This window comes from Loxodonta africana, chromosome 9 (assembly GCF_030014295.1).
Source record: "Loxodonta africana isolate mLoxAfr1 chromosome 9, mLoxAfr1.hap2, whole genome shotgun sequence".
Taxonomy (NCBI): Eukaryota; Metazoa; Chordata; class Mammalia; order Proboscidea; family Elephantidae; genus Loxodonta; species Loxodonta africana.
In genome coordinates this window covers 20,850,073-20,862,222 of record NC_087350.1, presented here as the reverse complement: position 1 = coordinate 20,862,222, position 12,150 = coordinate 20,850,073, and the positions used below count along the sequence as shown (strand labels likewise).

The 12,150-nt window shown below is 48.4% G+C and overlaps 1 protein-coding gene across 1 annotated transcript in view; it reads right to left on the bottom strand.

Moving 5' to 3' along the window:
- The window catches only part of FBP1 (fructose-bisphosphatase 1), a 33,040-nt gene extending 29,378 nt beyond the window's left edge, over window positions 1–3,662 (bottom strand). Inside the window, exon 1 of the mRNA XM_003407708.4 lies at window positions 3,443–3,662. Within this exon, the coding sequence (XP_003407756.1) occupies window positions 3,443–3,612 (170 nt within the window). The 5' untranslated portion in view covers window positions 3,613–3,662. The remainder of the gene's footprint in view (window positions 1–3,442) is intronic.
- Window positions 3,663–12,150: the final 8,488 nt, after the last annotated feature.

Genomic DNA, 12,150 nt, shown 5'->3' with positions numbered 1-12,150 from the left:
GATTCCTGGTATTGTGTGATTTTCCTAAATGTTGTAAATCCTGCCTCTATGATGTTAATGAGGGAGGATGGGCGGCAGTTGTGCTAGTGAGCCAGGACTCAGTCTACAAGATTGGACTGTGTTTTGAGGCAATCTCTTGAGAAATAAAAGAAGTGAGCAGAAAGACAGGTGTACCTTATGCCACCAAGAAAGCAGTGCCAGGAGCAGAGTGCGTTCTTTGGACCCAGGGTTCCTACGCAAAGAAACTCCTACTCCAGGGGAAGAGTGATGAGAAGGCTGACAGAGGGAGAAAGACTTCCCCTGGAGCTGAAACCCTGAATTTGGACTTTTTTAGCCTCCTTTACTGTGAATAAATAAATTTCTCTTTGTTAAAGCCATCCACTTGTGGTATTACTGTTACAGCAGCACCAGATGACTCAGACAGTTGTGATCCATAGGGTTTTCAATGGCTGATTTTCAACAATAGATCATCAGGTCTTTCTCCCTCTTCTGCCTCAGTCTAGAAGCTCCGCTGAAACCTGCGCAGCATCATAAACCAAAACAAACCCACTGCTGGGGAGTTGATTCCAGCTCACAGTGACCCTGCAGGACAGAGCAGAACTGCCCCACAGAGTTTCCAAGGCTGTAAATCCTTATGGAAGCAGCCTGCCACTTCTTTCTCCCGCAGAGCGGCTGGTGGGCTTGAACCCTGACTTTTACATTAGCAGCCGAGTGCTTAACTACTGCTCCACCAGGGTTTCCCTTTTCATCATAGCCACACGCAAACCTCCACTGACAGATGGTGGTGGCTGCGCGGAAGGTGCACTGGCTGGGAATGAAAGGCCCTGGCGTGGAAGGAGAGAATTCTGCCGCTGCACTATCACTGCCCTCACTATCTACGTATAAAAAAAACCCACTGTCGTCGAGTCAATTCCGACTCATAGCGACCCTATAGGACAGAGTAGAGCTGCCCGATAGAGTTTCCAAGGAGCACCTGGCGGATCCGAACTGCTACGTATAGGAATATATAAATACACGTTCATGTACTTTATACAGTAAATTGTTAACTGTGGATACCCCAGGGAATGGACATGGAGCAGTTTTCACTTTTCCTTTTATGCGCTTTTGAATTTTTGTCAATGAGTGCAACTTCTTTAGTAATTTATAATGATAACAACAGTCATTAAAAAAAAAAAAAAAACTGGTTATCTAGTCTAAAATGCCCATATTTCATGCAGCCACAATGAGCACCCTTTGTCCAGGACCCACTATAAAGTCATACACAGAATGCGGGCCTTATCAGCTCAGGGAAAACACACCTCTCCAGGTGTTCACAAAAGCTTTAAAACAATCTGGAAAACCCTGAGGTTAGTTAAAAGATGGGAAAGATACACCCACCTTCAAAACCGATTTTGTGTTTCTGAGTCTCTTTGGGACTGTGAGAGGTCCTGCCACATTTTTAAAATAACATAAGAAATCAAAAGTGCTCTTTTTTTAAGGCAGTTAAAACCATCAGGCCATCTGTACTTGTTGTAAATTAAATCTGAAGTGAGATTTTAACTGTGCATTTCCTAAAACAAAAAACCCTTAGAAATGTGTTCTGAAGAAAGGCCAAAGATGAAGTAGTAATGGAACCACCGCATTCCTGACATACCAGTCCCAATCTCTCTCCAATTAAGCCCATCTCTGACTGACATCTGAAAATAATGGTGATCACAAGCTCTTTTCTGACTCATGAGCTCCGCCAGCCCATACTCTGGGACCGGAAGTCACTCAGCATGCCAGAAAAGAAATCCAGGTTGCAGGAGGGGATGGCGGGGGAAGAACGTAGCGAGGTTACACTTTTTCAGATCCACTTGGAGCCTCATACTTCATTTGTTTATAAGGATGGAGAAAGTTAGGAAGGAGTGTGGGCACCTGGGAACCCAGGTACACTTCAGTTAAAGTATGGCCCACCTGTGCACACACCAGAAAACACTTGTGAACACACCAGAATAACCTAAAAGGTGTTTCTGTAACTTACAACCAGCTTCCCAGAAGGTGCCCTTTGAATCACCTTGTCCGCTAATTCCTGAAAGGCAGTTAAAACCATGAGGCCACCTATAACCAAAACCAAACCCACTGCCATGGAGTCGATTCCAACTCATAGTGACCCTATACGACAGAGAAGACTTGCCCCATAGGGTTTCCAAGGAGCGGCTGGTGGATTCGAACTGCCAACCTTTTGCTTAGCAGCCAAGTTCTTAACTACTACGTCACCAGGGCTCCCACCTATACTTGTAAATTAAATATGAAGTGAGATTTTTAACTGTGTGCATTTCCTAAAACAAAAAATCCTTAAAAATATATTATTAAGAGGCCTGCAGTATTAGCACCACAGGAAAGCATGTTAGAAATGCAGAATCTCAGGCCTCACCCAAACCTACTGGAGGGGGATCCTCGTTTTCACAAGAACCCCAAGTGCACAGTGAAGTTTGAGATGCACTGCTCAGCTTGTTGAAAGCCATTCCACTTAGACACAGCTTTTCAGCTTCTCACTATTGGGCACGAGCCGCACACACCATGACTGCCTTGGGGTAGGGGTTTTGAACCTCTTGGGGTGAGATTTCTCTGTTTGTGGGAAGGCACAGAAATTGCCCCCAGAAAGAGCCAGTCCGCTGGGGCATTATGCAAACAAGCATTGCTGCCCCTAAGAGCTCTGGGCATACGAGATCCCTCCCAATCCCCTCAGGGGTTTGCTCACTCCTAGCACAACTTGCTCAGGGTCAAAGTAATGGATTGGAAACCCGCTCAGGACTTGAATTCCAAATGGAATGACAGAAGACAAAAAACGAAAGGGAGAGGAAAGCACATTTTCCAGCACTATCCTGTATGATGTGACCCCACGGTAAAAAAAAAGAAAAAAAGAAGAAAAACCCGCTGCCCAATCAATTGGACTCATAGTGACCCATAGGGTTTCCAAGGCTGTATATCTCCATGGAAGCAGACTGTCACATCTTTCTTCTGAGGAGCCCCTGGTGGTTTTGAACCCTGACCTTTGAGCTACACTTAATCACTGGATCACTTTAATCACTGTGCCATCAGGGCTCCTTGACCCCAGGCTAGTGTGGGTATAACGAGCAGGTCAGGCGCCCCCCTGGCCAGCCAGCCTCACCAGGAGGAGGCTGAATGGGAACCAATGCAGGCTGCTCAGACACGGTGAGGTGGACGCAGAATGGGGGCAGGTATGGACCTGGGAGCCAGGCCCCGCAGCTGGACACCTCCAAAGAGAGACAAGGGGTGTGGGGTGAGGGACAGCGGTTTGGGTGAGGCTAGGCAAACTTCTGGAGAAAGGGGCTACCACAGAGACTCCCAGATGTCAGTCAGACGGACAGACAGACAGATAGAAAGCAGGGTGACCAGAGGGCCAGAGGTCGGACCGTCAGGCAGATCCCCAGCCGGCCAGACAGGGGGCCTGACTCACAGGTGCGCGATGCCCGCCTTGCGCACTGCGGTGGAGATGGCCTTTACCGCGGTGCAGAGCGAGTTGAGCAGCTGGGTCAGCTCGCCCGTGCCGCGGGCCTTCCTGCCCTCCTCCATGACGAAGCGGGTCAGGGTGCTGACATTGGTGTCGAAGGGCGCCTGGTCCGTCATGCTGGGGCCGGGCTGCTGCGCGCTGGGCGGCAGGTGCGGGCGGCAGGTGCGGGCGGCGGGGACGCGAGCAGCGGAACGTGGCAGGAGGACGGACCCACAGGCGCCGAGTGTCCTCAAGCTCCGAGCGGAACTGGCCCCGGCCTGGCCTCCGGGGTGTGTCCTGAAGTAGCCGATTGTCGCTGGTCCCCGCCCCCCACCCCGGGCACACCTCCGCGCTCCGGCCCTTGCCACTCCCACGCCGCCACCCCGCCCACGCGGATCTCCCGGTAACCTCGGGGATCCTTGCTGCAGACGCGCCCGCCTCAACTCCCCTGCGCGCCCTGCCCCACCCCGCCGTAACTCGACTTCCTCCGCTGTCGCCGGCCACTGCCCCGTCAGGCTGAGCCCGGCCACTTGCGTTTGTGGAGGGTTCCTCTGGGCATGATTTCCTTCGGTCTCCACAACGACCCTGCCAGGGTGGTACAGTTGTGATTTATTTTTTTCCAAAATATGAAACGGAAGTTCAGAAAGGCCAAGTAATTTGCTCAGTGAGACACCGCTAGTACGTGCAGAAGCCAGCACCCCAGCCTCGGGGGCCTGGTTTCAGCTTCTAACCGCTGCGGCTCCCAGCCCGGCCCTCCTCCCCCGTGCTCACTGGCCTCCCTTCCCCCCTTGCCCTCTGCCCAGCCCAGCTTGACCTGTCACCGGGCTCTCAGACCAACCTCAGCAGAAGTGGACTCTGGGGTCTCTCGCCTCTCTGCGGGCCAGTGACTAGATCCTTAATTCAGGCCTCTTCCTCTGAGATTCCAGTCACTCAGGAGTAATTGGGGACCTTATTTTCCAACATCGGCGTTTTGCAGAAGAGAAAACAGTTGGAGACCCAGAGGAACGTCTCCTGAGTACCACTCTGGAGCCAGAAGGCTCCATATGTAGCCCACCCCCGACCACTCTGTGCCACAAAGCTGTCCTCCTAAGGGAGGTCATGCACTGATTCATGTGAGAACATTTATTGAGCACTTACTATGTGTCAGGAAACACTGGTCGCATAGTAGTTAAGTGCTAGGGCTGCTAACCAAAAGGTCGGCAGTTCGAGTCAACCAGGTGCTCCTTGGAAACTCTATGGGGCAGTTCTACTCTGTCCTATAGGGTCCCTACGAGTTGGAATCCACTCAACGGCAATGAGTTTGGTTGGTTTTGGTTCACTATGTGTCAGGCACTGTCTTAAGCACTAGGGATAGAGTCTGAACATAACAGATGAAACTGTTGACCTCCTTGAGCTGATGTATTAACAGAAACAATAAGAAGGTAAATAAGAGATCTAGTATATTCGATGAGTGATAAGTGCTATAGAGAAAAATGAAATAGGGACATGAGGGGCTTTAAATAGAAGAGTCAGGGAAGACTTCACTGAGAAGGTGACATCTGAGCAAAGGGCAGGAGGATGTGGGGATGAACCCGCTGAGATTTGGGGGGAAGAGTGTTTTCTTTGGAGAGAAGCCAGTGCAAAGGCCCTTTAGAAGGAGTGCGCATTTATTCACCTGTAAAACAGAGTGGTTGTTCTGTCTGGCTGCGTTGTCACAAAGATTAGATGAGGTGACGTTGGCAGAGGGCTTAGCTCAGAGCCCAACACAGGGGACACAACAAATAAACAGAAGAGACCTCTGTCTGGCCCGGTTTTCATCACTGCAACCCACCATGATGGGAAGCCCATCACCTGCAAGGCGACCATCCACATTTGGAATGAGGCCACTTAGCATGATGGTCATGTGCACAGACTCTGCAGCTAGATTTCCTGGGGCCAAATCCTGGCCTTGCCACTTCCTGGCTGTGTAAGCCTGTGCAAGTTACTTAACCTCTCTGAGCAACAGCGTTCACATCTGTCAGGTGGGCTAATGATTGTAGCCCCCTCCCAGAGTCGATGGGGGATTATGTAAGCAATGCAGTTAGAATATTTAAGAACAGCACCTGGCATTCAGTAAGTACAAGCTATCTAAGTGCTGGCTTCATTATATGGATATCTGAACAGAAGGAAGAAAGTTCTCTTGCCTTCAGGAGAGGGCTGAAGAGACATGGGAGCCAGCAGCCTCGGCCCGCGTTTGCTAGGTGTGCAATTACCACGTGGGCTGACTGCAATTAGAGCCCAGCTGCATCACACCAGGTCAAGGTGCATAAAACCCATTACCTGCTGTTAGCCAGAGACAGAGAAAGCTGCAGGGCTCGAGCGAGGCAGGCACCTCGGGCGTGGTTGGCAGGTGTGGAACTTTCTCCCTCCCCTCCTCCAGCCACCCTACTGGCAATGATTCCTCCTCTTCGCCCATCAAAAAATCCTCTCCGATTTCTAACAATATTGCAGACTCGAGTGGTGTGTGTGATATCACCAATTGTGAACCAGCTTTAAAATCTATAATGAAACAGCAATCACCAGTTTTGTCGCTGGCTCCAACCCAAGGTCAGCTCTGGTTCGTGTCAGAAGTAGGAAGTTGACAAGCAACAGTCTGGGCCGTCACTTACCACCCCCGTCAACCCACCCATCCCCTGAACTGTGGGCACTTCTGCTTTCGTCTTCTCCTCCCGGGAGGGTGGTGAGTGCGACAGGGAAAGACATAGCAAGTAGTTGCTTCTGCCGGAGTCATTGCAGCAGTGTGGCCTTCTTTAAGGGAGTTCCCCCAGCTCCTCCAGCCTCGCTGACCTCATGCAGATAATGGAGAGTGTGGTTGTGGTGGTTGTTAGCTGCTGTCAAGTTGGCTCTCAATTCAGCTCCATGCACACCAGGTGCTGTGCAATCGCTGTGAGCAGTTGCAGGTCAGGCCGTTGTGATCCACAGGGTGTTCGTTGACTGGTTTTTTGGAAGTAGATCACCAGGCCTTTCTTCCTCATCTGTCTTAGCCTGGAAACTCTGCTAAAACTTGTTCAGCATTGCAGCAACACACAAGCTTCCACTGTCAGATGGGTGGTGGCCATGTATGAGTTGCACTGGTCAGGTACTGAACCTGAGTCTCCCACACGGATGTGAGAATTCTACCGCGGATCCACCAGTGCCCTCAGATGCCAGAGAGAGGACCTGTAATCTCTGGAAAATCTGAAACTGGGAAACGGAAACAGCCAACACTTTCCTGCTAACACTGAACACTTGCTGAGTGCCCAGCACTTGCCAAGGGCTTCAAAGGCAACCCGTAATCAACCCAGCGCCCCTACGAGATGGCTTCTACTCCTACCCCTACTTCTACGGATGAGGAAACTGAGGCTTTTCAAGGTCAAATAGCATGACCAAGGACTGCAGCCAGCAGGAGGTGGCAGAGCCAAGACTCAAACTGTGGTGTGGCTGATTCCAGAACCCACATTCCCACTGATCCGCTGGCCCCCTGCTAAGTGACCGTCGTGGCTCTGTCGCGCGCCTCCACAGACAGATAAGGCTCTGAGGTTGCCTACTGCTGCTTCAAAAATCTGCTCTCTGATTTATCCAACCACTGGTTCTAGGACTTTTTTTTTTTTTCTTTTTTTGCTTAAAACAACACAAATTTATTATCTCACAGTTTTAGTGGGTCAGGAGTCTAGGTACGGGTTAGCAGGGTTCTAGGGCTACTTTGAAGTCTATGTACATTCATTCTTTCATTCAACAAATAGTTATTGAGTACTCAAAACCAAAAAACCAAACCCACTGCCGTCACGTTGATTCCGACTCATAGCGATCCTATAGAACAGTAGAACTGCCTCATAGGGTTTCCAAGGCTGTAAATCTTTATGGGAGCAGTCTGCCACATCTTTCTCCCAAAGAACAGCTGGTCAGTTCAAACAGCCAACCTTTCAGTTAGCGGCCAAGAGCTTAACCACCTCACCACCAGGGCTCCAGAGATTGAACACCCACTGGGCACCAGACACTGAGCCATATGCTGGTTACAGTGGTAAACAGGACACCCACATCCCTGCCCACATGAGACTTACTTTTTTAGTGGGTGAGATAGTCAGGAAACAAAAACAGATGATAAGCAAACGTTCAAAATCATTTCAGGTAGCAAAGAGTGCTATGAAGAACATAAAACAGGGCAATGAGATAGAGAGTAATTGCTGGGAAAGGGGCTGGTCAAAAGAACAGTCTATAGAACATGCCAAGCAACAGGTGCAGCAAGTGCAAAGGCCCTGAGGCAGAAATGGGCTGCTGTATTCAGAACAGCAAGAAGGCCAGTGTATGCAGAAAAGTGGGTAAGGGGAAGAACAGTAGAAGATAAGGTTGAACAGGGAAGCCAGAGCCAGATTATGCAAGACTGCAGGTCTTAGCAAGACACTTGGTTCTAGACATACTGCAGTGAAAAGCCGTTGAAGGGGTTTAAGCTGGAGATTGACATGACCAATTTAAGCCCTGTGAAAATGAAGTGTAGGTAGTCAAAAGAGGAAGTCCAGAGATCCAACAGAAAGAGTTGGATCAGCCTTTACCTGATTGCCTGTCAAATATTTGAAAATGGCTATCACATTCCTCGGAGCCCTGGAGGCACAGTGGTTAAGCGTTCAGCTGCTAACCAAAAGGTCGGCAGTTTGAATCCACCAGCTGCTCCTTGGAAACCTCATGGGGAGGTTCTACTCCGTCCTATAGGGTCGCTATGAGTTGGAATCAACTCGACGGCAACCGATTTGGTTTGTTTTGATCACATTCCTTAAAAGGAGTGCTTTTGGCACTGTGGTTAAGTGCTCTGCTGCTAACCAAAAGATCGGTGGTTCGAACCCACCAGCTATGCCTCAGGTGAAAAATGTGGCAGTCAACTTCTGTAAAGATTACAACCTTGGAAACCCTATGGGGCAGTCCTACAAGATTACTATGAGTCGAAGTCAACTTGACAGCAACTTTTTTTTTTTTTTTTTGGTTTAATGTGCTCCGGTCAGAGCTGTCATTATTACCCAATTAAAAGGATGCTTCGAATCACCTGGTTTTGTCTGGACACATTACAAACACATGCTGTTTTATTCGTTGTTGCTGGTGCTTTTATAGTTGCTAACTTTGTCAAATTTTCCAGTGTTTTAGCTACAATACCGTGGCAATTAGCATGGTTAGAAAAAAAAGAGCATTATGATGTTACCAAATGCTGGGATTCTTGCATGTGCGCATCTCCTCTGGTTTAATCCCTATGACAACGTACAGAGGAAGGTTTCAGCCCCATGTTACAGCAGGAAATAAAAGCTTAGACAGGCTTACCTAGGGCCTGATGTTCTATACTAGTAAGGGGCAGAGTCAGGATTTGAACCCAGGAATCTCTCACACCAAAGCCTGCTTTTAGGCGCTAAACATATTGCCTCTTTATGATCAGAACAAGCCTGAGAACGAGAACATCCAGATCCCAGGGCCAGCTCTGTGAGAAACCAGCTCACTTTGGGAATATCACTGACTCTCTTGGGGCAGAGCTTCATTATCTGTAAAATAAGGAGGGGAGATGAAACGTTTTCGTAATATTTCTTCCTTCCCTTGCTTTCTGTGATTCTGAGTAATGATAACAATAGCTCGTATTTGTTAAGTGCTTATTACACACCTAGCATCCTGCTAAATACTTTGAAACGAATTATCTTATTTAAATCACACCACACCCCTGTGAATAAGCAGTTATGATTCCCCTTTGACAAATGAGGAAACCGTGGTTTGGAGAAGTAGCTTCCTAAGGTCATGTAGCTCAGAAGCAGGGGAGCAGGAGTCTCCCTCCAACCCTTGGACTCCAGAGCTCACGTGCATAGCCTGCCTGGCTTCCAGCATCTCAGAGGCTAAGTCTTGCAAGAGGCAAGCTCTCTGTTGCCTCAAACCTGGGCCACCTTCCTCCTGAAACAGTCCGCCCCTCTACTAGCCCACTTGTCCTGCATAATTCCTTCTACCATGCAGGTCTCTGAGGTCTGGCTCCACCTGGGTCAGAGGCCCTTCCTGTAGGCATTGCACCCTGGGCTTCCCACCCTCTGACCATTACACTGCTCTGTAATCGCCCAATTACTTTTCTGCCCTCTGTGCCGGCGTCTGCTCTGGGGGGTGGTCAGGAAAACCCCTCACTTCTCCAGGGCATAGAACATGCAATGTATTATAAAAGAAGTTTCTTTCACATAGAGCAGTACTTGCAGAGGGGTTTTCAAGACTGAATGTTGCATTGCACCTCAAGTGGTCCTAACCGGCTGAAGTGACCTGGGATGCTAGACCAGTACTGGATCTCACAGAAGATTCTTTTGAGGCTGGTGAACAAGGGGATGTTTTTATTTATTTGCTTTATTATAGATGAAGATGAAGATTTACAGAATAAACTAGCTTTTCATTAAACAGTTAGTACACATGTGGTTCTATGACGTTGGCTAACAACCCCACAGCATGTCAGCACTCTCCCTTTCTCAACCTTGGGTTCTCCATTACCAGCTTTCCTGTCCCCTCCCATCTTCAAGTACTTGCCCTGGCCCGGTGTGCCCCTTTAGTCTCGTTTTGTTTTATGGACCTGTCGAATCTTTGGCTGAAGGGTGAACCTCAGGAGTGACTTTAATTACTGAGCTAAAAGGGTTTCCAGGGGCCACACTTTCAGGGTTTCCCCAGTCTCTGTCAGGCCAGTAAGTCTGGTCTTTTTTTGTAAGTAAGAATTTTGTTCTACATTTTTCTTGGGCTCTGTCCAGGACCCTCTATGATGATCCCTGTCAGAGCAGTCAGTGGTGGTAGCTGGGCACCATCGAGTTGTACTGGACTCAGTCTGGTACAGGCCGTGGTAGTTGAGGTCCATTAGTCCTTTGGACTAATCTTTCCCTTATATCTTTAGTTTTCTTCATTCTCCCTTTCTCCCTAAGGGGTGAGACCAGTGGGGTATCTTAGATGGTCACTTACAGGCTTTTAAGACTCCAGACACTACTCACCAAAGTAGAATGTAGAACGTTTCCTTCATGAACTATGTTATGCCAGTTGAGCTAGATGTTCCCCAAGACCATGGTCCCCACAGCCCTCAGCCCAGCAATTTGGTCCCTCAGGTAGTTTGGATGTGTCTATGGAACTTCCATGACCTTGACAAGGGGATGTTTTTTAACCAGCTTGTATGCAGACTTAAGGACCTGCCCCATCCTATCCAGAGTGCACAGTGTTAATCCTTAATTAGCATAATTACCATGAAACCTCTTTTCCTAATTCTTTAAAAAAAAAAAAAAAAAACCTTGACTTTTCTCCTCCCAGCAGATGTCTCAACAAATTTCTTCACTGGTGGGTTCCCTTGCCTGGCAAATAAATAAACTCAGCATTTATTAGTAACCGTATTGTTGTTGTTAGCTGCCATTGAGTTAGTATCCGGCTTATGACTACCCCATTCACAACAGAACAATACACTGCCATGTCCTGTGCCATCACCATGATCAGTTGTGGATTGGACCACTGTGAGCCATAGGGTTTTCACTGGCTGATTTTCATAAGTCAGTCACCATGCCTCTCTTCCTAGTCCATCTTAGCCTGGAGGCTCCACTGAAACCTGTTCAGCATCATAGCAACATGTAAGCCTTCATTGACAGAGGGGTGGTGGCTGTACATGAGGTCCATTGGCTGGGAATGGAACCTAGGTCTCCTGCATGGAAGGTGAGAATTCTACCACTGAACCACAAATGCCTCGCAGTATTAGTATATTTGTTTGTATATTTATGGATCTGGTGGTCTTGGTTTTATTCTTTGACAATAAATACTTATTGAGTGGCATGAATACAAAGCACTGTCATATCAGGTAAGACACATACATGGATGCCTTAGGGTCAGGAAGAAGGCATAATCATTTCTTCCCAAAACAACCACGGAAGCTTTGACAGAGGAAGTGAGAAGATGAACTCAGCATTGCTAGTCTTTCGATTGGCTGCCAACCAAAAAGTCAGCATTTGGAATCTACCAGCTGCTCCTTGGAAATCCTATGGGGCAGTTTTACTCTGTCCTACAGGGTTGCTATGAGTCAGAATCTACTCGACGGCAATGAGTTTTTTATTTTTTGGTCAGTGATTCTTTACTTTCCCCTGATCCATCAACCTTCTTTGTCCCAGCCTTCCCAATCCAGCTTGGATTCCATGCAGCATCATTTCAATGATATTCTTGCCCGTACCCTCAACTCCTTGCCCCTCTGTCTCTTCATCACCCCCACCTGCATTAACCCACTACCTGCTCTCTCCCAGAGACACAAAGCATTTCTGGAGAAAGCCACACCAACTGGAGACATGGGATCATCATAAATTCATGAAACCACACTGGCCCACAACACAGCTGGACATTTCTCCAATCAACTCACTCTCCCACTCTTCTCAAACCTCAAACCCATGCCTCCTACTTCACTGATGACACAAAAGTGCCCCAGAGGAGCTCTTCAATTTCCCCTCCTTATCTGGAAATCTAACCACATCCACACCCACCTGATCTTCCTTCCTTCCTCCTAAAGCCAGTCCCTACCTCCGAGCTTTGGAGCCCATCCACTTGCCTTCTCAACAAACCTCACCCCACAGTTTACTGCCTCCTTCTTGCATATGTAACCATCTCTCTTCACTGTCTCTGTCTCATAGACAGTTAAATATGTTCCAATCCCTCAGATCTTAAAAGAAAAA